The sequence below is a fragment of the Lethenteron reissneri genome, chromosome 26 (assembly GCF_015708825.2).
Source record: "Lethenteron reissneri isolate LAM-NWPU_2019-01 chromosome 26, ASM1570882v1, whole genome shotgun sequence".
Lineage (NCBI taxonomy): Eukaryota > Metazoa > Chordata > Hyperoartia > Petromyzontiformes > Petromyzontidae > Lethenteron > Lethenteron reissneri.
Window position 1 is genome coordinate 24,804,637 of NC_083804.1, and position 24,432 is coordinate 24,829,068.

The 24,432-nt window shown below is 53.5% G+C and overlaps 1 protein-coding gene across 1 annotated transcript in view; it reads left to right on the forward strand.

Annotated features, from left to right (window-relative positions):
* Positions 1–24,432, forward strand: part of LOC133347978 (uncharacterized) — a 44,501-nt gene that overhangs the window by 11,564 nt on the left and 8,505 nt on the right. Inside the window, exons 3-7 of the mRNA XM_061560738.1 lie at positions 7,703–7,782; positions 8,634–8,673; positions 18,080–18,132; positions 21,173–21,240; positions 21,725–21,839. Of these exons, the coding sequence (XP_061416722.1) occupies positions 7,703–7,782; positions 8,634–8,673; positions 18,080–18,132; positions 21,173–21,240; positions 21,725–21,839 (356 nt within the window). The remainder of the gene's footprint in view (positions 1–7,702; positions 7,783–8,633; positions 8,674–18,079; positions 18,133–21,172; positions 21,241–21,724; positions 21,840–24,432) is intronic.

Sequence of the window (24,432 nt, forward strand, 5' to 3'; positions counted from 1 at the left end):
CCGCCTTTGTCTCCCCAGTGACGATGTTCACACACGACAGCAGTTGCGCGTTTGAGGCTGAGTCGACCTAGGGGAGGCCCAGGTCCGTTTCAAATAATCGTCAGCGGTGGTGGGCGTGAGTTGGAATCGAACTGGGGGCGCTCAACCAGCTTAATGACTATTTGTACAAAGAACATATAAAGAATCGATTATAATAAGCAGGCAACAGTCCACATTATAGACTGCCAGTACACGCACTCAGCTTCATAAGCAGGCTAGAGTGTACATGATAGAGTGGCAGTACGCTCGCCGAGCTTAATAAGCAGGCTACAGTCTACATGATAGACTGGCAGTACGCTGACCCAGCTTAATGACTATTTGTACAGTGAACATTTAAGTAATCGATTGTTGGCGCGTTGGGTTTAAAAGTAATATTAATTGCACACATTGTGGTGGGGGTGGAGTGAAGAGTACGAAAAACTTTGATGAATTTACCTCAGAGTGGCGTGGTGGGTGTTGAGGCCTAGTAGCGTGCAGAGCCTGCGGCCTCGCCAAAATTGGGCACCTGGCAGAGGCAGGGTACGGGTGGCGTTCCTTCCCCCCCCCCTCAGCGCTCCAACAATACTGTGTAATGACTATTATTTAATTAATTACGGAGCCTATGAAAGTGGCGAAGGCGTGGCTAGCCGTTGGCAGGGGCAACCGCCGTCCAATGAAAGTGCAGCCCTTAGCGAAGGCGTCGCTAGCCGTTGCCAGGTCCAATGAAAGCGGCGAAGGCGTCGCTAGCCGTTGGCAGGGGCAACCGGCGTCCAATGAAAGTGCGTATGGTCCGGAGACACACAGACACACAGACAGACAGATAGACAGACAGATTCGCGATTTTATATATATAGATAATATATACTGACTGTAGCAGTATTGACTGACTGTAGTGGTATATACTGACTGTTTTAGTATTTACTATAGCGGTATCTACCAACTCGATAGTATCTACTATCACTACAGCAGTGTATACCGACTGAGGTTGTACCTACTATCACTACAGCAGTGCATACTGCTGTGTTGGTACCTGCTATGATTACAGCAGTGCATACTGCTGTGGTGGTATCTGCTATGATGAGAGGAGTACATATTGTGGTGGTGGTACCTGGTATAACAGCAGTGCATATTGACTGTACTCATCATTCACCCTCACCATTCACTCACAACTCACCCTTACCACTCATCCTCACCACTCACCACTCCCACTCACTATTCACCATTCACCCTCACAACTCACCACTCACCAACCTCCCTCACCAATCTCCCTCACCACTCACCCTCACCACTCACCCTCACCACTCACTCTCACCACTAACCCTCACCACTAACCCTCACCACTCACTTACCACTCTCCCTCACCACTCACCACTCACTCTCACCATTCACCCTCACCATTCAGCCTCACACCACTCACCGTCACAACCACCACTCACCCTCACCACTCAACTTCACCCTCACTACTCACCATTCATCCTCACCAATCACCACTGACCAATCACCACTCACCACTAACCCTCACCACTCAACCTCACCACTCACCCTCAAAACTAACCACTCTCACCACTCAGCACTCACCCTCACCACTCACCCTCACCACTCACCCCTCACCGCTCACCACTCACCCATCACCACTCACAACCGCCACTCACCCTCACCACTCACCCTGACCACTCGCCACTCATCCTCACCAATCACACCCTCACCAATCACACCCTCACCAATCACCACTCACCCGCACTGCTCACCCTCACCACTCACGCTCACCCTCACCACTCACCCCTCACTAATCACCACTCATAACCGCCACTCACCCTCACCACTCACCCTCAACACTCACCCTCACTACTCACCACTCATCCTCACCAATCACACCCTCAACAATCACCACTCACCCTCACCACTCACCCTCACCACTCACTCTCACCACTCACCCTCACAACAACCACTCACCCTCACCGCTCAGCACTCACTACTCACCCTCACCACTAATCCTCACCAATCACACCCTCACCAATCACCACTCACCCTCACCACTTGCCACTCACCCTCACCACTCACCCTCATCATTCACCCTCACCACTCTCCCTCACCAGTCACGCTCACCACTCACCCTCACTACTCACCACTCACCCTCAACACTCACCCTCACCTCTCACCACTCACCCTCACCACTCACCCTCACCACTCACCCTGACCACTCACCACTCATCCTCACCAATCACACCCTCAACAATCACCACTCACGCTCACCACTCACTCTCACCACTAACCCTCACCACTAACCCTCACCACTAACCCTCACCACTCTCACTCACCACTCTCCCTCACCACTCACTCTCACCATTCACCCTCACCATTCAGCCTCACCACTCACCCTCACCACTCACCCTCACCACTCACCGTCACAACCACCACTCACCCTCACCACTCAACTTCACCCTCACTACTCACCATTCATCCTCACCAATCACCACTGACCAATCACCACTCACCACTAACCCTCACCACTCAACCTCACCACTCACCCTCAAAACTAACCACTCTCTCACCACTCAGCACTCACCCTCACCACTCACCCTCACCGCTCACCACTCACCCATCACCACTCACAACCGCCACTCACCCTCACCACTCATCCTCACCCTCAGAACAACCACTCACCCTCACCACTCACCCTGACCACTCACCACTCATCCTCACCAATCACACCCTCACCAATCACACCCTCACCAATCACCACTCACCCGCACTGCTCACCCTCACCACTCATGCTCACCCTCACCACTCACCCCTCACTAATCACCACTCATAACCGCCACTCACCCTCACCACTCACCCTCAACACTCACCCTCACCACTCACCGTCACCACTCACCCTCACTACTCACCACTCATCCTCACCAATCACACCCTCAACAATCACCACTCACCCTCACCACTCACTCTCACCACTCACCCTAACAACAACCACTCACCCTCACCGCTCAGCACTCACCCTCACTACTCACCCTCACCACTCACCACTAATCCTCACCAATCACACCCTCACCAATCACCACTCACCCTCACCACTTGCCACTCACCCTCACCACTCACCCTCACCATTCACCCTCACCACTCTCCCTCACCAGTCACGCTCACCACTCACCCTCAACACTCACCCTCACCTCTCACCACTCACCCTCACCACTCACCCTCACCACTCACCCTGACCACTCACCACTCATCCTCACCAATCACACCCTCACCAATCACCACTCACCCTCACCACTTGCCACTCACGCTCAACACTCACCCTCACCACTCATGCTCACCACTAACCCTCACCACTCACCCTCACCACTCACTAATCACCTCTCACAACCGTCACTCACCCTCACCACTCACTCTTACCACTCACCCTCATCACTCACCCGCACAACAACCACTCACCCTCACTACTCATCCTCACCAATCGCACCCTCATCAATCACCACTCACCCTCACTGCTCACCCTCACCGCTCACCACTCAACCTCACCCTCACCACTCATGCTCACCACTCACCTCTCACTAATCACCACTCACAACTGCCACTCACCCTCCCCACTCACCCTCACCACTCACCCTCACCAATCACCACTCACCCTCACCACTCAACCTCACCATTCACCCTCACCACTCACCCTCACCATTCACCCTCACCACTTTCCCTCACCACTCTCCCTAACCACTCACCCTCACCACTCACCAGTCACGCTCACCACTCACCCTCACTACTCACCACTCACCCTCAACACTCACCCTCACCGCTCACCCTCGACACTCACCACTCATCCCAACCAATCACATCCTCACCAATCACCACTCACCCTCACCGCTCACCCTCACCGCTCACCCTCACCACTCCCCCTCACCACTCACGCTCACCCTCACCACTCACCCCTCACTAATCACTCACAACCGCCACTCACCCTCACCACTAACCCTCACCACTCACCCTCACCACTCACTAATCACCTCTCACAACCGTCACTCACCCTCACCACTCACTCTTACCACTCACCCTCACCACGCACCCTCACAACAACCACTCACCCTCACAACAACCACTCACCCTCACTACTCACCCTCACCACTCATCCTCACCAATCACACCCTCACCAATCACCACTCACCCTCACTGCTCACCACTCAACCTCACCACTCACGCTCACCCTCACCACTCACCCCTCACTAATCACCACTAACAACCGCCACTCACCCTCCCCACTCACCCTCACCAATCACCACTCACCCTCACCACTTACCACTCACCCTCACCACTCACTACTCACCCTCACCACTCTCCCTCACCACTCCCCCTCACCACTCTCCCTCACCACTCTCCCTCACCACTCACCCTCACCAATCACCACTCACCCTCACCACTTACCACTCACCCTCACCACTCACTACTCTCCCTCACCACTCTCCCTCACCACTCTCCCTCACCACTCTCCCTCACCACTCTCCCTCACCAGTCACGCTCACCACTCACCACTCACGCTCACCACTCACCCTCACTACTCACCCTAACCACTCACCACTCACCCTCAACACTCACCCTCACCAATCACCCTCACCACTCACCCTGACCACTCACCACTCATCCTCACCAATCACACCCTCACCAATCACCACTCACCCTCACTGCTCATCCTCACCGCTCACCCTCACCACTCACCCTAACCGCTCACCCTCACCACTCACCCCTCACTAATCACCACTCACAACCGCCACTCACCCTCACCACTCACCCTCACCACTCACCCTCACTACTCACCACTCATCCTCACCAATCACACTCTCAACAATCACCACTCACCCTCACCACTCACGCTCAACACTCACCCTCACCACTCATGCTCACCACTAACCCTCACCACTCACCCTCATCACTCACTAATCACCTCTCACAACCGTCACTCACCCTCACCACTCACTCTTACCACTCACCCTCACCACTCACCCTCACAACAACCACTCACCCTCACAACAACCACTCACCCTCACTACTCACCCTCACCACTCATCCTCACCAATCACACCCTCACCAATCACCACTCACCCTCACTGCTCACCACTCAACCTCACCCTCACCACTCACGCTCACCCTCACCACTCATCCCTCACTAATCACCACTAACAACCGCCACTCACCCTCCCCACTCACCCTCACCAATCACCACTCACCGTCACCACTCACCCTCACCACTCAACCTCACCCTCACCACTCACCCTCACCACTCACACTCACTCTCCCTCACCACTTTCCCTCACCACTCTCCCTCAACACTTTCCCTCACCACTCTCCCTCACCACTCTCCCTCACCACTCTCCCTCACCACTCTCATGTTAAGGGCGATCCTAAAGGAATCTACAACCTTCGATGATTCCTTTGCGCGATTCAAAGAATCGATTCCTGGCGCATAGGAGGTTTCCATTTTTAATTACAGAGTTTTATTTTCATTCGTATGTTATGTTATAAAGTTTTCAGGAGTTTTTAATTATATTTTAGCCCCGGTCAACGCCGGATATTTCCCATTCGTAGCAGTTTATATCAACTCTATAACCAACTTATATTAAACGGAAATAAGGCGATTCTAAATTAATCTACAACCGTCGATTCCTTTTCGCGATTCAGAGAATCGATTCTTGGCGCGGTCGGGTTTAGAATTTTAATTACACAGTTGTATTTTCATTGGTATGTTATGTTTTAAAGTTTTCAGAAGATTTTAAATGTATTTTTCCCCCGGGCAACGCTGGGTATATCGAGTTTATACCACAAAGTGGTCGCCTGACAGAGTTGCGTGTCGAGGCCTAGTACCGTGCAGAGCCTCCGGCCTCGCCTAGATTGCCCACCCGGCTGAGGCTGGGTGCTGGGGCCGTTACCCCCCCCCCCCCCCGCGCTACAATAATACTGTCTAATCGCTATAATTTTATTATCTACCGACCCTATAATAATAATTGCACACATTGGGGTGGAAGGGGAGTGAAGAGGACGTGAAACTTTGATGAATTTACCTCAGAGTCGCGTGTTAATGCGTGCGCATATTTTTAACGGGAATTAAAAATGGCGTCCACCCCGCAGTGAAGTTGTTGCTACCCGTTGCCAGGGGCAACCGCCGTGGTCCGCGCCGGCCGGCAATATTAAATAAATAAATAAAGGCTTAAATAAATAACTAAAGAGAAATCGCACTAAATCGATAATCGGGCCGATTTAAAGTTTAGAGACGAAAAATCGGAAATGCCTAAGTTTATCGCGGGCCGGGGGCGTGCCCACCTGCAAAATTTAATCTCGGCGAACCCCACGGTCCGAGAGCTAAATCCCCCGGAAGGGAGCGTACGCAGACGGACGGACAGACAGACAGACAAAAAATGAATTATATAGGTTAGATGCCAGTGAGTGGACTGCGGTCTGAAAGTCACCGTAAACGTGAACACAATCAGTTAAGATCCGAAATGGTTTATTATGTCCTTCCAATGATTGCTGAGCCAGAATCCATCTTCTCGGTTGAAATTGTCTCTGTGTTTGAATATGTGGATCGCCTCATGAACGAATCTCTCATGATAGCCAGATGGCTTGCAGAGAACCTCTGTCTTGGAGAAGTCAATATCATGTGAGCCCACTGAATTGTAACAGTGATCTGCCACGGCTGAGGTGTTTGTCCTACCGTGTTTCAGGTCTGCTTTATGTTCACGGATGCGGTCCGAGACATGTCGTTTGGTTTCTCCAATGTAACTGCTACCACAGAGGCAACTTAGTTTGTATACGCCAGGGTACTGTATGTCTGGAACCACATCTTTTACAGACGGGACCAGATCACGGATTTTATGTACTGTGTTGAATCGGACCTGGATCTTGTGTTTAATCAGGATTTTCTAGATCTTTTTTTGTAACCCCAGCAATGTAGGGTAAGGTGATGGTCTTGAAAGGCTCCTCAACAGGATCCTTCTTGATGGTTGGAGTGATGGCCTTGCAGATTGTGTAGTCGGAGTAACCATTAGCCTTAAGAGCTTGGCGTACGTGTTTGAGTTCACTGCCAATGTGTTCCTGGTCGGAAATGCATTGGGCTCTATAGTATAGAGTCTTGATGAGGGAATTCTTCTGGGATGGATGGTGGTGGGAATCCGGTTTTAGGTAAGCATCCGTATGGGTGGCTTTCCTGTAGACAGAGTGGCTCATTGAACCATCAGGTCTCCTTTTAATTAGGACACCCAAAAAGAGTAGCTTGCCATCTTTTTCGACTTCCATGGTGAATTTGATGGCTGGGTGTATGGAATTGATGTGGTCGAGAAATTGGTCTAGAGCAGGCCGGCCATGTGGCCAGATGACAAAAGTGTCATCTACGTACCTCTTCCATAAGGTCGGGCGTAGTGGTGATGGTGTTGATGATAATGATGTTTGTGATGATGTTGATGATAATGATGGTGGTGATGATGTTGATGATGACGGTGGTGGTGATGGTGGTGTTGATGATAATGATGGTGATGATGGTGATGGTGTTAATGATAATGATGGTGGTGATGGTGTTGATGATGGTGGTGATGGTGGTGGTGATGGTGGTGTTGATGATGGTTGTGTTAATGATAATGATGGTGTTGATGGTGGTGTTGATGGTGGTGTTGATGATAATGATGGTGGTGATGGTGTCTCTCAGTCCGTGAACAGCTCAAGGATTTGACTAAGCAGTATGACAAGTCCGAGAACGACCTCAAGGCTCTGCAGAGCGTGGGCCAGGTACAGACACAAGGCACTACCACCACTCGCTAAAGGACAGTCATTACTGCCTCGGGAGTCATTGAGTGAATGACCGTGTGGTTATTGAGTGAGTGTATCAAAGCGTGTCACTGAATGAGTGTTTGAGTGAGTGTCTGAGTGTGGCTATTGAGTGTCACAGAGTGTCACTGAATTAGTGTTTGAGTGAGTAACCGAGTGAGTATCTGAGTGTGACTTGAGTGTGTCACAGAGTGTCACTGAATGGGTGTTTTAGTGAGCGAGTGAGCGAGCGAGTGGCTGAGTGGTTATTGAGTGTGTCTATTGAGTGTATTGCAGTGTCACTGAGCGTTTTAGCGAGTGAGTGAATAACCGAGTGTCTGAGTGTGTCTAATGAGTGTGTCACAGTGCGCCACTTAATACGTATTTTAGTGAGTGAGCGAGTGAGTAGCTCAGTGTTTTTGATAGTGTCTATTGAGTGTGTCATTGTCACTGAATGAGTGAGTGCGTGCCTGATTTTGACTATTGAGTATGTTACAGAGTCACTGAATTAGTGTTTGAGTGAGTGAGTAACCGAGTGAGTATCTGAGTGTGACTATTGAGTGTGTCACAGTGTCACTGAATGAGTGTTTTAGTGAGTGAGTGAATAACCGAGTGTCTGAGTGTGTCTACTGAGTGTGTCACAGAGTGCCACTTAATAAGTATTTTAGTGAGTGAGCGAGCGAGTAGCTGAGTGTGTCTATTGAGTGTCTATTGAGTTTGTCCCAGTGTCACTGAATGAGTTTTTTAGCGAGTGAGTGAATAACCGAGTGGCTGAGTGTGACTATTGATTGTTTCACGTTGCGGGTGTTTCACCAACTGTTTTTGTGTTGCAGAATGTGGGAGAGGTTCTCAAACAGCTCACTGAGGACAAATGTAAGAACTGGCTCTGGAAATTACACATTCCTATGGCAGGGCCCAGTCTGTGGAGACCAACTCCAACAGATGGTGGTGATGGCAATTGTGGTGGTCATGATGGTGGTGATTGTGGTTGTGGGGAGCGGAAGTGTTGCGGTTAGAGCGCTGCACTACGAACCCGGCGACCCGAGCTCGATTCCTGCTCACAGCTAACACCAGTGACGATTATCTGATCAGGTCCTGAGCCTCCCCGAGGTCGACTCAGCCTCAAATGAGTACCTTGTGCGATGTGTAAACATCGCCACAAGGGGAGGCAATGGCGGCCGGGTGTGATGCTGGCCACCCACCCCCTCGTGTGCCGTGTCGGCCTACATAGGTGCTCGCTAACAGCACCTGCCCCAATAGTCTATTAATGCTATACGGGGGATCTTTATCTTTGGTGGTCGCGATGTTACTGTGTGTCATGCCTCTTGCTGCCTCTCCATGTCTGTGTAATTTGGGTAGCACTGCTCGGTAATTTAAACCCCCCCGCCACCTCCTCGGTGGTTGATTGTTGGTAATGCTGTGGTGGCTGTGAGCAATGCCAATCCGTTGATGCCCTCATGGCGATCACAGCCGCCACAGTGGCCAACGTGGGCTCTGGACTGGCGCGAGGGGCTTGTGACCCCTCCACCTTAAATTTAATTACCACTAAAACTACAAATAAAATATATCAACCGTTTCCCATTATGAGATGTCTGTAAGTTGCCGGGTCGTGGGTGTCCCCTTCACTGCTGAATCTCGGAAGGCGCGAGCGGTTCAGCGTCAATTTTATTTAGAGAGGTGTAGTAGCGACGTTTTTATGAAGACATCGTTACCACAGAGAACCGTAGCAACACGACCGCCGTACTCTACGATAGCTGGCGCCATACTGTGCCACACAACCCTCCATAATGGCCTTGTGGGGAGCCTTGGTACCGATAAAGTTATTTTATTTTAGTTTTAATTGGAATAAAAATCGATGACATACACAAACGCTGTCGGGAGATGGAGCAGTATTGCCTGGACCTCTGGATTACAAGAGGGTCTGGTGGATTGGTTCTTGCTCCTTGATGTGTGGACAGTCCTGCACACAGGGCAGGAAACTTACAAACAACAGGGAGTGGCTCTGCTTCTGAACAAAAGAATGAAGGGGGTTTGGGAGTGTGGAGGTGAGGTGTGGGAAGCTGTGAGTCCAAAGTGACTGTGGGCTTGCCTCCCCATCACCAGGATTTTAAGAATGGTGGTGGTGATTGGTTTACACCCCTAATGAAGATGAACATCATTGGAGGGATGTAGGCAAAGCTGATGAGTCGCATGCCTTCGATGACCTGTCACAGGTGCTAGCTAAAGTGGCTCTCGGGATAGTGACTATCAGGTGACTTCAATGCCTGTTTAGGATGCAGGTGATTGGAATGCATGGGCCAAATCAGCTCAATAACAACGGTAGGAGGCTGTTAGACTTCTGTGCAGCTTATAGGTTTGTAATCACCAACACGTTCCAGCATTGGCACATCCACACAACTACATGGATGCATGCCGGGTCTAAGCAAGAACATCTGCTGGACTAGATAGTGATACGAGAATTCGGGCCCATGTCTTTAACACCAGGATCTATCGTGATGCTGCTCTGCCCATTGACCATCAGCTTGCCATCTGGAAAATGCACCTGCCATTCTTCTACTCCGGTGGTAGGTGTCCATTTAGGACCCCATTCAAACCCAAAGTGACGTGCTCTCAGCTAGCTGATGAAAGTTGCAAGCGAGAATTTCATCATCGCTTGCAGCTGGGGTTGACATGCTTCCCCCTTCCTGATGCCGAGGGGAAATGGGTGAGGTTCAGGACTGTGGCTCATGCAGATTCTATTGGATTCATGAAGTACGTGGTCCAGACCTCCCCAGAGACCCTGGCTAACAAGAAATGTTCTGGCTAGCTGAGAAAAAGCAGTGTACCCGCTCCCACCATCTACAGGATCTCACATCAGAGAATGAGGAGGCTCAATGTGGCCTTTGCTTGGAGGTTCGGAGAGCCGTGTAGTCCTGTAAGGATAGAGTGGTGGTCACGGATTGTTATGGAGATGGAAAGTGCTTCAGTAGCTCGCGGTCACAAATCACTCTTTAATTCCATTAGCACCACACCTATCATGATCCTTAAGGATTTGCTGAGCAATTCTATGAGTAACTTGGGGGAAGGGAAATCCCTCAGCCCAGATAATATCGAGGCAAGGTAGGGATAACCCTGTGCTGGGACTGCTGTTTCCGCAAATATTGGAGATATTTGTCTACCATTATTTGGGGAAGTACAAAGAGCAATTTAGAGCCTGAGACCAGGTAAAGTGTCGGCCAGAGATGATCTCCCAAGTGAACCGCTGAGGGAGGGTGGCGTTTGTGTGCAGACTCTCCTATGTAATATCAATACAGCTGTCTGGACCACAGGATGGGTTCTGCAGATTGGAAGGATGCCCTGGTCGGCCCCCTCTTTAAGAAGGGGCACCACACAGACTGTAAAAACTCCAGGGGCATTTCCCTCCTCGGTGTGACGGGAATGGTCCTGGCAAGGATTATTTAACATCGCCTTGCCAGGCACGCTGAGGAGAGGCTTGCGGAGCCCCAATATGGTTTCAGGCCAGGGCGGACTTGCACGCACGCCATTTTATGTGTCCGTCTGCTACAGCAGAGGTGAACGGAATATCAACAGGACCAGCATTTCCGCTTTATTAACCTGATCAAGGCCTATGATACCATCATAAGGCCAGGGCTCTAGATTCTCGTGCTGTTGGAGTCCCTAACTCTCTGCTCACAATCTGTAAGGGCCTTCATGATGGTTGGCAGGCCTGGATAAAGCTGTGTAGCCTGGAGTCAGAGCCATTCCCTATTCACCTTGGGGTGTGACAGGGATGTACTCTGTCCCATGTTCTATTGAACATCATCTTTGACTATGTACCAGAGGAATTTCCATCTGGTACATATGTAGTATTCTTGAATGAGACAGAGACGTCGTAGAGGCCACACGCTTTTATTCCAATAACACTAGTCCTCAGGACTCACTGGGGGAACAGCCCAACCACACAACCTAGGGAGGTACAGCCTCCGGCTCTATTCTCATTACTCTCCTTCCCTAGCCTACAGCTACTCAATTACTCTCCTTCCCTAGCCTACAGCTAGTCAGCCCACTCAGTCCCAGCGGGGCGGCATCCTCGAGGCTTGGGGTCCAGGATCTCCGGCCGCACCTCCTTCAGCTTCTGGTGAGATGGCCCCCCTCCGCTCTCCAGGAGCCATCTTATATCCCTTCTCTCTGAGGGGCGGGGGTGTCTCGGGGCCCTGGCTCTCGCCAGCCCCCTCCCCTCAGAGCGGTTCCAACCACCTCTCGTCCCTGCCGGTCCAGACCGGTCCAGACCGGTACGTACCTCTCCCCTAGCTTGTGTGACCTGTGTGACCTGTGTCAACCTTGGTGTCAACCTTGACCACCACATCACCCCCCCCCCCCTATACAGCACGCAGCCGTCCCGGCTGCATCACTATCCACATCCCAACCCTAACTCGCGAAACAGGAATTCTGAACACAACAAGAACAATGTGTGAGCCTCAACACAACAATAACAACAACAGAACAACAAACACAACTATTCCCAATAATTTACCCCAACCCCCCTGTACACAAAACACTGCAGACACACCACACCAACGAACAAGGTGACTCGAACACCCAGGCCCCGCGAGGAGGCAGTGTATCTGCGACAGGTCTCAGGAGAACCTGAGACCCTTCGAACGAGTCCGTGTGGCGGGTCCATCGCCAGAGGCCAGCGTTTCTTGCGGAGGGTCAGGAGGGGCCAGATGACGGGCGTCCGGCACATCCCGAGGCCCGGGGACAAAGCCCGCGAGTCGTCTTCCTGCTGGACAGGCGGCCGGCTCGGTTCCCGCTCCTCTGGTGAGGCCACCCGAAGTGGACTCACACCTGCAGCATCCGAAAGAGTGGCAGGGGGTTTCAGAACAACAAGGGGATCACGAGGCCCCTCCCCCAACCTGCCGAACACATCACGCGGCCGGCCCCTGCGAGATGAAGGTGTGTGAGTACGTGGTGCGACATAGGGCTTCAGGCGCGAGGGGTGCACATACCAAGAACGCCGTCCGCACGCGACCCTAACACACTGGTCCCGAACGACCCGAACAATGTCGACCGGCCCCCGCCAGGGCTGCAGCAATTTCGATGACGTTGACAGCGGCACCTGCGGGCAGTGCAGCCACGTCTTATCCCCTACCGCCCATTTATACACTGTAACCCGGCGATCATACAGACGCTCGTTGGCTCGTTGCCTTGCCCTGGAATTTTCCTGCGCGGCCACCCTTGAACTGAGAGTGTTCGGAGAGTTTCGAGCGAGACGCCGCCGTCTGGACCCGAAATTGCACCTCCATGGGGGGGTCGACATCCCTGCCGTACATTAAGTAGAAGGGCGAATAGCCCGTGGCCGCGTGAGGCGCCAACCTATATGCGGCCAGAACTCCGGGAATCCTCAGGTCCCAATCCAACTGTGTGTCGTCTACCTGATGACACAACATAGAGGTAATGGTCCGGTGTAGACGTTCGACCATACCATCGGTCTGCGGGTGGTAGGGGGAAAGTTCTTTCCCTGGTCGGTTAGCAGCCGTTCCGGGGCGCCCTTATCCAGGACGTAGCCCTGGAGAAACGCCTCCGCAATGGCTGCCGCCGACTGGTTGGGGAGGGGCCAGGCCATAGGCCAACGGGTGAAATATTCAACCCCAACCAGCAGGTACTTATTACCCCGAGCGGTGACAGGGAAGGGACCCAGAATGTCAAGAGCCACCAACTCGTTAACCCGGGACACCTGAATGGACTGAAGGGGTGGGCAAGCCGCCCTAGCCGGGTGTTTCCGCCGCGCACACTGCGTGCAACTATTCAAAAGGTCGGCGACATCGTGCGCCATTCTCGGCCAAAAAAAATCCAATTGCAGTGTAGCGAGCGTTTTGTGAATACCCAAATGCAGGATGCGTTCGTGCGCCGCCCACACGGCCCTGCCCCGCAGAGCGGTGGGGACGACGATTTTGTAACGCCCCGAGCTGGCGTCCCATGACATGAGGAGACCCTCCCGCAACCTGACAGTACCTACCCTTTCCTGACAATCTCCCCCTCTCTCCGCACGACGGCGTAACCTGAGGAGGGAATTGTCTTCCATCTGGAACCGTCCCCATTCGTCCAGAGGCAGATCGAGGAGCGAGTCGCGAGCGACCAACACCTGCGAGTCCCCCTCGGCGACAGGTTCCCCATCGACCACCCCTGCTGTCGCCGCCAAGGGAGAAGCCGAAGCGGTACTCGTGGCCGATTTGCATCTCCCCGAGCCCATAAAACACGTGCACCCATCACCCCGAGGAAGCCGTGACAAGCCATCCGCGTTTGAATGTTGTGTCCCCTTCCGGTACACAACCATGAACGTGTAGTCCTGTAGGACCTCAAGCCAACGTGACAGCTGGCCGGACGGCTGGTCTATTTTCAACGCATACTGTAGCGCGGCATGATCGGAACGAACTGTAAAATGCCTACCATACAGGTACGGTCGATATTGTTGAACAAACACGACAATAGCGAGCAGTTCACGGCGGGTGACGCAATAACGTTGTTCTGCCGGAGACAGGACTCTACTGCCGTAGGCAATGACCCGTTCGACCCCGTTGACAACCTGCGAAAGCACCACGCCGATGCCGGTATTTCTGGCATCGGTGTCCAGGATGAAGGGCAACGTGAAATCGGGATAGCATAAGGGAGGAGCTCGGACAAGGGCATCGCGAAGCGCCCTGAACGCCCTGTCTTCCTCTTCCCCCCAATGGAATTTAGCCCCCTTAGCCGTCAGAGCATGAAGGGGTTTGGCGATCGTCGCAAACTCCTCAACAAACCGGCTGTAATAGGAAGCAAAGCCTATAAAGCTGCGGACTTCCCCCACAGACGTTGGCGTAGGCCACGTTCTTACACAGTCAGTTTTTGCAGGATCGGTGGCTATACCCGTAGAACTGACAACGTGGCCGAGGTACCGCACCGATTCACGCAACAGGAAACATTTCTGAGGCTTAAATTTAAGGTTAGTCGATCGCACTCTGAGAAATACAGCCCGCAGTCTGTCCAGATGTTCCTCAAACGTACGGCTGAAAATAATCACGTCGTCCAGATATATAAGACAAGAGTCCCACTGCAGGCCAGCGAGGACCAGTTCCATCAATCTCTGGAACGTCGCTGGAGCTGAGTGCAATCCCATGGGCAACCGATTGAACTGATAAAGGCCCTGTGGCGTACGGAACGCGGTCTTAGGTTTGGAAGCCTCATCCAAGGGCAGTTGCCAAAACTCCGACAAAAGGTCCAAGGTTGAAAAATACCGCGCCACCGCCAAGGCATCGAGCGACTCGTCCATGCGAGGGAGCGGATACGCGTCCGCCAGCGAAACCTTGTTAAGCTTCCGAAAATCCACACAAAACCTCAAACTGCCATCATGTTTTTTAACAAGCACAATCGGCGCACCCCATGGGCTGTTGGAGGGAGCCACAATGTCTGCGGCAAGCATGTCATTCACTGCCAACGGACATGTTCCTTCTCTGCCGGACTCAATCGGAACGCATTTTGCCGAATGGGGGCGAAATCCCCCGTATCAATGTGGTGTTTAAATAGATTAGTGCACCCAACATCGAATTTGTGTTTGCTAAAAACATCGGGAAATTTACGAAGCAACATGCGCAGCTTTAATCTTTGTGACTCGGAAAGATTTTCAGCCCCTGAACAGAGAGCATCCATCCATACCTCATCGACACCCCCCTGTGTCCCGGACGCCGGCGCCTCACCGACATGAGCCGCGACGGAGTCAGTGTGCAGCGGCAGCGATGCATGTGCAATCACAGCCCCTCGGTGCACGACCTTCGTCCGCAACCCCGCATTCAGCAATAGAATGAAGGGCTGTCCATCTCTAGGCACAAGCGTTTGTGCACCCACCAGGTCCAACGCTTGCTCGGTCGTATTGGAAGGAGACAACAAAACCCCCGACGTAGCGTCTTCCTCCAGTGGTTTGCGTAACTGAAGCGGTATTAGCATCTGCGCACCCGGCGGAATCCGCACGGTTTCAGACGCCATAGCCGGAACAGTCGCGCAAGCCGTGCGCAGCCGGTTTGGTGAGGGCAGAAATGCCATCCGGCGGCCCGAAGGAAGCTCGATGCAGCCTTTGTCAATTAAAATTTTGATGGGCATCCTCCCCAAGAAGTCCGTACCCAACAAACAGGGAACGGCCAAGGCATCGGAAACCAAAACGGGACCAGATAATTTAATGTCGCCAATACAAATTTGTGCAGTTATTTGGCCAATAATCCCCAGGGAATCCCCATTCGCCCCAAAACAAGGGACGGAGAACGGGGCGAGTGCCTGACATCTCTTTGGTAACACGTTGTATATGAGGTCGGAAATTATAGTAGCCGAAGCCCCCGTATCGACCAACAATCGAAATTGAATCCCCTCAATATCCCCGAGAATAACCGACGAGCCCGTCGCCGTGGCCACGACCCTGTGGGTCAACTCGGACCACTGAACCGCGCGAAGTGGCCCCCGAACATCAGCCCCGTTCCGCTCCCCACCCCTCAACGCAACGCGATTTAGTGGCGCGCCGATTCGTGGTGTATGAGATGCGGGCAGGCACCATGTGCGTGAGGTGTCGCGACATGCCTGGGGTTCTTGTGGAGCGGCCGGCGGATGGGCGGACGATGGTGGACGACCCGGAGCCCGGCGCCGGGGTGCTGGGCAACCCGATGCCAGGTGACCCAGCTGGCCACAGTTGTAGCACGTGACGCGAGCCCACGCCCGCGGGGATCCGTGTCTCCGCCGGGGTTCCCCTTGGCGAGGCCGGTCGGCCCCCCTCCAACTGGCGGCCCGCTGCGACGCGAAGGCCTGGGTATCCGGGACCTCGTCAACTCTTGCAGCGGCGCACGCCGCCACCTGCCCATCCCGCTGGAGGAGCAACTCTGTGTGCAGGTAATGTGCCGCCCCCAGCGAGGAAAGGTTAGCTTCGTCGACTAGCCTACAGCTAGTCAGCCCACTCAGTCCCAGCGGGGCGGCATCCAGGATCTCCGGCCGCACCTCCTTCAGCTTCTGGTGAGATGGCCCCCCCCCTGCTCTTCGGGAGCCGTCTTATATCCCTTCTCTCTGAGGGGCGGGGGTGTCTCGGGGCCCTGGCTCTCGCCAGCCCCCTCCCCTCAGAGCGGTTCCAACCACCTCTCGTCTCTGCCGGTCCGGACCGGTCCAGACCGGTACGTACCTCTCCCCTAGCTTGTGTGACCTGTGTGACCTGTGTCAACCTTGGTGTCAACCTTGACCACCACACATATACAATGGGAGGCTGATCGATGCCCGGGTAAAGAGATGGCTCCCTATTAATTAACCATGTTACGTATGCTGATGATCTGTTGAGTCATCTTCCTGGTTCTTTCGGTAAAGTCACGTAGAAGGAAAATAATAATAAAATAATACGTGGCTTTACCGAAAGAACCAAGAATATGAATCCCTGCAGTCACGAAAGCTTTAAATCGAAAAAGATCTGTTGATTATTGCTCACTCTGAGAAGGAGTTGGAGGCGCTGCTGTTGAACCTGGGGCCTTACCATCAGCCCCACCAAAACATAGCACTTGGCTGGGTGTTTTATACATTATCAAATACTCCCATCCCCATAACTCCCCATGAGTGGATGGGGCAGTTGTGGAGAGAGTGGAGTAGTTCCCGTACCTGGGCAGTGTGCTTATGACCAAATCTGGTTTGGCAACGGAGGTCTCACTCGGAATTCGTCTGGTGACATCTCTTCATTGGCTGCGTAACGCTGTGTGAAAGTTACCTGGCCTGTCGCTCCACATGAAGCTTCGGGTCTTTTCGGCCATTGTTATGCCCTCCCTTCTCTATGCTCGCGAAGCATTGAGACTTCTCCGTCAGAATCAGAATCTTTATTTAGACTGGAGGAATGGAACCTCTGCGCCGGTTTGAAACATTCAGGCTGGCCTGCCTACGATCCACCCTGGGTTTAACCCAGATGGAGGACGAAGGAGCAATACTCAGAAGAACGAGCAGAACTCCAGACGGCGGAAACGCAAGAAATTGGCTTAGTGGGAAGCATCTGTCGGTCATCTCAGTCGGTCAACCCATGTGGCACCTGGGTCCTGTCCTGTGACCTCCTGTCGGCGAGCCTTTGACACTGCACGTGGCCGGAAAGGGCACCTGGCCTGGCACAAGCACCGTGGTGATGATGTCACCACCACCTAGTGGTGTTGTTGTGGTGTATATGTGTATGTCTGTGAGTGAGAATGCCGGCCTGTATGTGTGTCCCAGGTATTGTGATGTTCATGATATTGACAATGATTTCTCTCCCTCTGTGTCTCAGTTATCGTGAAGGCTACCAATGGGCCTCGCTATGTGGTCGGATGTCGCAGACAGGTGACTATAAAACTATACATTATATTAATTTTACTAGGTAAGGCCCACTGAGCTATGTAGCTGTATTCAGAAGTGACTTGGCTATCACAAATGATAGCTCAACGAAGTGGATTATCACGTGGACATTTATAGCAGCCAAATACCCTTAAACGCGTGACGTTGATTCTAAATGTGGACGGAAAAACTGGAGGACCCGGAGAAAAATCCATGTGACCACGGGGTGAGAGAGACGCAGACTCCAAATATACAGCAGCAAGCATTGTCGGGGTTGTGATCGAACCCATGTCCTCCTGCATACCAGGCGAGGTAGTCAACATCTCGCCACCGCGGGACAGAGCACTCCACATGTGCTGTGTGTCCCCTGTGTGGCTCGTGTGTTCTTTGTATCTCTGTGTGTGCTGTATGTCTCCTTGTGTGCTGTGTGTCCCCGTGCGTGCTGTGTGTGCTTTGTGTCCCCATGTGTGCTGTGTGTCCCATGTGTGCTGTGTGTCCCGTGTAGGCTGTATCCCATGTGTGCTGTGTGTCCCGTGTAGGCTGTGTCCTATGTGTGCTGTGTGTCCCCGTGCGTGCTGTGTGTGCTTTGTGTCCCCATGTGTGCTGTGTGTCCCATGTGTGCTGTGTGTCCCATGTGTGCTGTGTGTCCCGTGTAGGCTGTGTCCCATGTGTGCTGTGTGTCCCGTGTAGGCTGTGTCCCGTGTGTGCTGTGTGTCCCATGTGTGCTGTGTGTCCCGTGTAGGCTGTGTGTGCTGTGTGTCCCGTGTAGGCTGTGTCCCATGTGTGCTGTGTGTCCCCGTGCGTGCTGTGTGTGCTTTGTGTCCCCATGTGTGCTGTGTGTCCGTGTAGACTGTGTCCCATGTGTGTTGTGTGTCCCATGTGTGCTGTGTGTCCCGTGTAGGCGGTGTCTCATGTGTGCTGTGTCCTCGTGCGTGATGTGTGTGCGTTGTGTCCCCATGTGTGCTGTGTGTCCCGTGTAGGCTGTGTCCCATGTGTGCTGTGTGTCCCGTGTAGGCTGTGTCCCATGTGTGCTGTGTGTCCCGTGTGTGCTGTGTGCCCCGTGTAGGCTGTGTCCCATGTGTGCTGTGTGTCCCGTGTAGGCTGTGTCCCATGTGTGCTGTGTGTCCCGTGTGTGCTGTGTGTCCCGTGTGTGCTGTGTCCCATGTGTGCTGTGTGTCCCGTGTAGGCTGTGTCCCATGTGTGCTGTGTGTCCTGTGTGTGCTGTGTGTCTCGTGTGTACTTTGTGTCCCGTGTGTGCTGTGTGTCCCGTGTGTGCTGTGTGTCCCATGTGTGCTGTGTGTCCCGTGTGTGCTGTGTGTCTCGTGTGTACTGTGTGTCCCGTGTGTGCTGTGTGTCCCGTGTGTGCTGTGTGTCCCATGTGTGCTGTGTGTCCCGTGTAGGCTGTGTGTGCTGTGTGTCCCGTGTAGGCTGTGTCCCATGTGTGCTGTGTGTCCCGTGTAGGCTGTGTCCCATGTGTGCTGTGTGTCCCGTGTGTGCTGTGTGTCTCGTGTGTACTGTGTGTCCCGTGTAGGCTGTGTCCCGTGTGTGCTGTGCGTCCCGTGTAGACTGTGTGTGCTGTGTGTCCCGTGTAGGCTATGTGTGCTGTGTGTCCCGTGTAGGCTGTGTCCCATGTGTGCTGTGTCCCGTGTAGGCTGTGTCCCATGTGTGCTGTGTGTACCGTGTAGGCTGTGTGTGCTGTGTGTACCGTGTAGGCTGTGTGTACTGTGTGTCCCGTGTAGGCTGTGTGTGCTGCGTGTCCCGTGTAGCGTGTGTGTGCTGTGTGTCCCGTGTAGGCTATGTGTGCTGTGTGTCCCGTGTAGGCTGTGTCCCATGTGTGCTGTGTGTCCCGTGTAGGCTGTGTGTGCTGTGTGTCCCGTGTAGGCTGTGTGTGCTGTGTGTCCCGTGTATGCTGTGTGTGCTGTGTGTGCTGTGTGTCCCGTGTAGGCTGTGTGTGCTGTGTGTCCCGTGTAGGCTGTGTGTCCCGTGTAGGCTGTGTGTGCTGTGTGTCCCGTGTAGGCTGTGTGTGCTGTGTGTCCCGTGTATGCTGTGTGTGCTGTGTGTCCCGTGTAGGCTGTGTGTGCTGTGTGTCCCGTGTATGCTGTGTGTGCTGTGTGTCCCGTGTAGGCTGTGTGTGCTGTGTGTCCCGTGTAGGCTGTGTGTCCCGTGTATGCTGTGTGTGCTGTGTGTCCCGTGTAGGCTGTGTGTGCTGTGTGTCCCGTGTAGGCTGTGTGTCCCGTGTAGGCTGTGTGTGCTGTGTGTCCCGTGTAGGCTGTGTATCCCGTGTAGGCTGTGTGTGCTGTGTGTGTCTTTAGGGGAGCTGTGGCGCAGCGGTTAGCACTGTGCTGCGCTGCGAACCCCAGCAAAGACCCAAAGTTCGATTCCCGCTCACGACCGCCACCAACACCATCAGTGATAGCGATTAATCAAACCGGTCCTGGGCCTCCCCTAGGTCCACTCAGCCCTCAAGTGATTATCCGAAGGAGTGGTGTGTCGTCAACGTTACCACTGGGAGACGAAGGCGACCGGGCGTGGTGCAGGCCACTCACCCCCTCGCGTGCCACAGAGCCGGCCTTCATAGGCGCTGCTCCTCACTAACAGCACTTGCCCCAACAGTCTGTTATAGGCTGTGCGGGGCACCTTTGTCTTTGTGTTGGGTAGTGGTGGTGCAGTGGATAGTGACTGCAAATATCAGTACCAGTCATGGGCCTCCTCTAGGTAGACTTGGCCTCAAAATAAGCGCCTTCAGTGTGTTAAACGTCAGCACTGGGAGGCAAAGGTGGCCAGGTACGGTGCTGGTGACACCACTCCCTCATGTGCTTCTATATCTGTACCTCTCACTGTATCTGCGTATCTATCTTCATGTCTGTCTCTGTATCTGTGTGGATCTTTTTCTCAGTATATCATTTATCTCAGTTTTTGTCTATCTCTGTGTCTATATATATGTCTACATATTTCCGTCGCTCTCGATATCTATGTATGTCTCAGTGTGACTAGATATATCTCTCAGTATCTGTCTCTTTGTAGATCTGTCTGTCTCTCTCTGTAGCTGGACAAGTCAAAGTTGAAGGCAGGAACCCGAGTGGCCCTGGACATGACCACGTTAACCATCATGAGGTGGGGTCACCCAGTGCTGCCCACTGTATCTCCTGCCCTTGCCATGTGAATGTGGAATTTCCTAGACAGGGTTAAAGCTGCTCTTCCACTGCATCATCATCATTGCAATCATCACAATCATCACAACCACCATCATCACCATCACCACCATGATCACTACCGCCACCATTAGCACACCACCATTAGAACCATCGTCATATCTGAGTGGCTGAGTGAGTGGGTGGTTGAGTGGTTGAGTGAGTGGCTGAGCGAGTGAGTGGGTGAGTGGGTGGGCGAGTTAGTGAGTGGGGGGGTGGTGTTGAGTGATTGGCTGAGTGAGTGAGTGGGTGAATGAGTGGGTGAGTTGGTGAGTAGGTGGCTGAGCGAGTGAGTGGGGGGGGGGGTGGTGGTTGAGTGGGTGGCTGAGCGAGTGAGTGGGGGGGTGAATGAGTGGGTGAGTTGGTGAGTGGTTGGGTGAGCGAGGCCCTGCCGTGATTCTCCCCAGGTACCTGCCCAGAGAGGTGGACCCGCTGGTGTACAACATGTCCCACGAAGACCCGGGCCAGGTCTCCTACTCGGAGATCGGGGGGCTCACCGAGCAGATCCGGGAACTCCGAGAGGTGAGCAACCCCCCCTCCACCTCACTCGCACAGAGACTCACAGAGACTCACACTGCCACAGACTCTCACTCAGACTCACTCAGTCACACAAGACTCACAGAGACACACACGGCCACAGACTCTCACTCAGTCACACAGAGACTCCCAATGACACACGTAGACCCTCACAGACTGACTCGGGCTCACTTGCTTACTCAGACTCCCAGATACACACACGCAGACTAAAGACTCATACAGACTCACACAGAGGCTCACAGAGACACATTCATCCTCACAGACTCTCACAGACTCACTCAGACTCCCAGAGACACACACGCAAACTCAGACTCACACAGAGACGCATAGAGACACACAGACGCATGTAGATTCTCAATCTCACGTAGACTCACTCAGACACACCCACTCACATAGAGAGACACGCAAACTGTCAGTCTCAGACTCACAGATTCGGGCAGACTCATAGACTTGCACGCTCAGTGTCATGGGCGTGCGAGCGAGCAGGTGATCGAGCTGTAGACTCGCCACACGCAGACTCGCCACACACAGACTCCCACATTCACAGTTTCGCTTGCATGTGAGCGAACAACTGATTGAGCTGCAGACTCAAACCCAGACTCACCACATGTAGACTCAATACACGCACAACTCGCACACTCACACCCTTACACAGTGGCTCACATGCTCAGAGAGTCTCACATGCTCACAGTCTCACGTGCGTGTGAGTGAGCAGGTGATTGAGCTGCAAACTCACCACACGCAGGCTCATGCAGAGACTCACACACTCAGAGACTCACACACTCAGAGACTCGCACACTCACAGACTCGCACGCAGTGACTGGCACACTCACAGACTCACACACTCAGACTCACACACTCAGACTCGCACACGCAGAGACTCGCACACTCACAGACTCACGCACTCAGACTCACACGCAGAGACTCGCACACTCACAGACTCACACTCACAGACTCACACTCACAGACTCACACACTCACAGACTCGCACGCAGTGACTCGCACACTCACAGACTCGCACACTCACACTCACAGACTCACACACTCACAGACTCACACACTCACAGACTCGCACGCAATGACTCGCACACTCACACTCACACACTCGCACACTCACAGACTCACACACTCACCGACTCACATGCAGAGACTCGCACACTCAGACTCACACGCAGAGACTCACACACTCACAGACTCACACGCAGAGACTCGCACACTCATAGACTCGCCTGCAGAGACTCGCACACTCACAGACTCGCACGCAGTGACTCGCACACTCACAGACTCACACACTCACAGACTCGCACACTCACACACTCGCACACTCACAGACTCACACACTCACAGACTCACACACTCACAGACTCGCACGCAGTGACTCGCACACTCACACTCACACACTCGCACACTCACAGACTCACACACTCACCGACTCACATGCAGAGACTCGCACACTCAGACTCACATGCAGAGACTCACACACTCACAGACTCACACGCAGAGACTCGCACACTCATAGACTCGCACGCAGAGACTCGCACACTCACAGACTCGCACGCAGTGACTCGCACACTCACAGACTCACACACTCACAGACTCGCACACTCACACACTCGCACACTCACAGACTCACACACTCACAGACTCACACACTCACAGACTCGCACGCAGTGACTCGCACACTCACAGACTCACACACTCGCGCACTCACAGACTCACACACTCACCGACTCACACACAGAGACTCGCACACTCAGACTCACACGCAGAGACTCGCACACTCACAGACTCGCACGCAGAGACTCACACACTCACACGCAGAGACTCGCACACTCACAGACTCACACTCACAGACTCACACACTCACAGACTCACACGCAGAGACTCGCACACTCAGACTCACACGCAGAGAATCGCACACTTACAGACTCACACGCAGAGACTCGCACACTCACAGACTCACACGCAGAGACTCGCACACTCACAGGCTCGCACGCAGAGACTCACACACTCACACGCTGAGACTCGCACACTCACAGACTCACACGCAGAGACTCGCACACTCACAGACTCGCACGCAGTGACTCGCACACTCACAGACTCACACACTCACAGACTCGCACACGCAGAGACTCGCACACTCACAGACTCACGCACTCACAGACTCACACGCAGAGACTCGCACACTCACAGACTCACACTCACAGACTCGCACGCAGAGACTCGCACGCAGAGACTCGCACGCAGAGACTCGCACACTCACTGACTCACACGCAGAGACTCGCACACTCACAGACTCACACACTCGCACACTCACACACTCGCACACTCGCACACTCACAGACTCACACACTCACAGACTCGCACGCAGAGACTCGCACACTCACAGACTCACACGCAGAGACTCGCACGCAGAAACTCACACGCAGAGACTTGCACACTCACAGACTCACACGCAGAGACTCGCACACTCACAGACTCACACGCAGAGATTCGCACAATCACAGACTCACACACTCAGACTCGCACACGCAGAGACTCGCACACTCACAGACTCACGCACTCACAGACTCACACG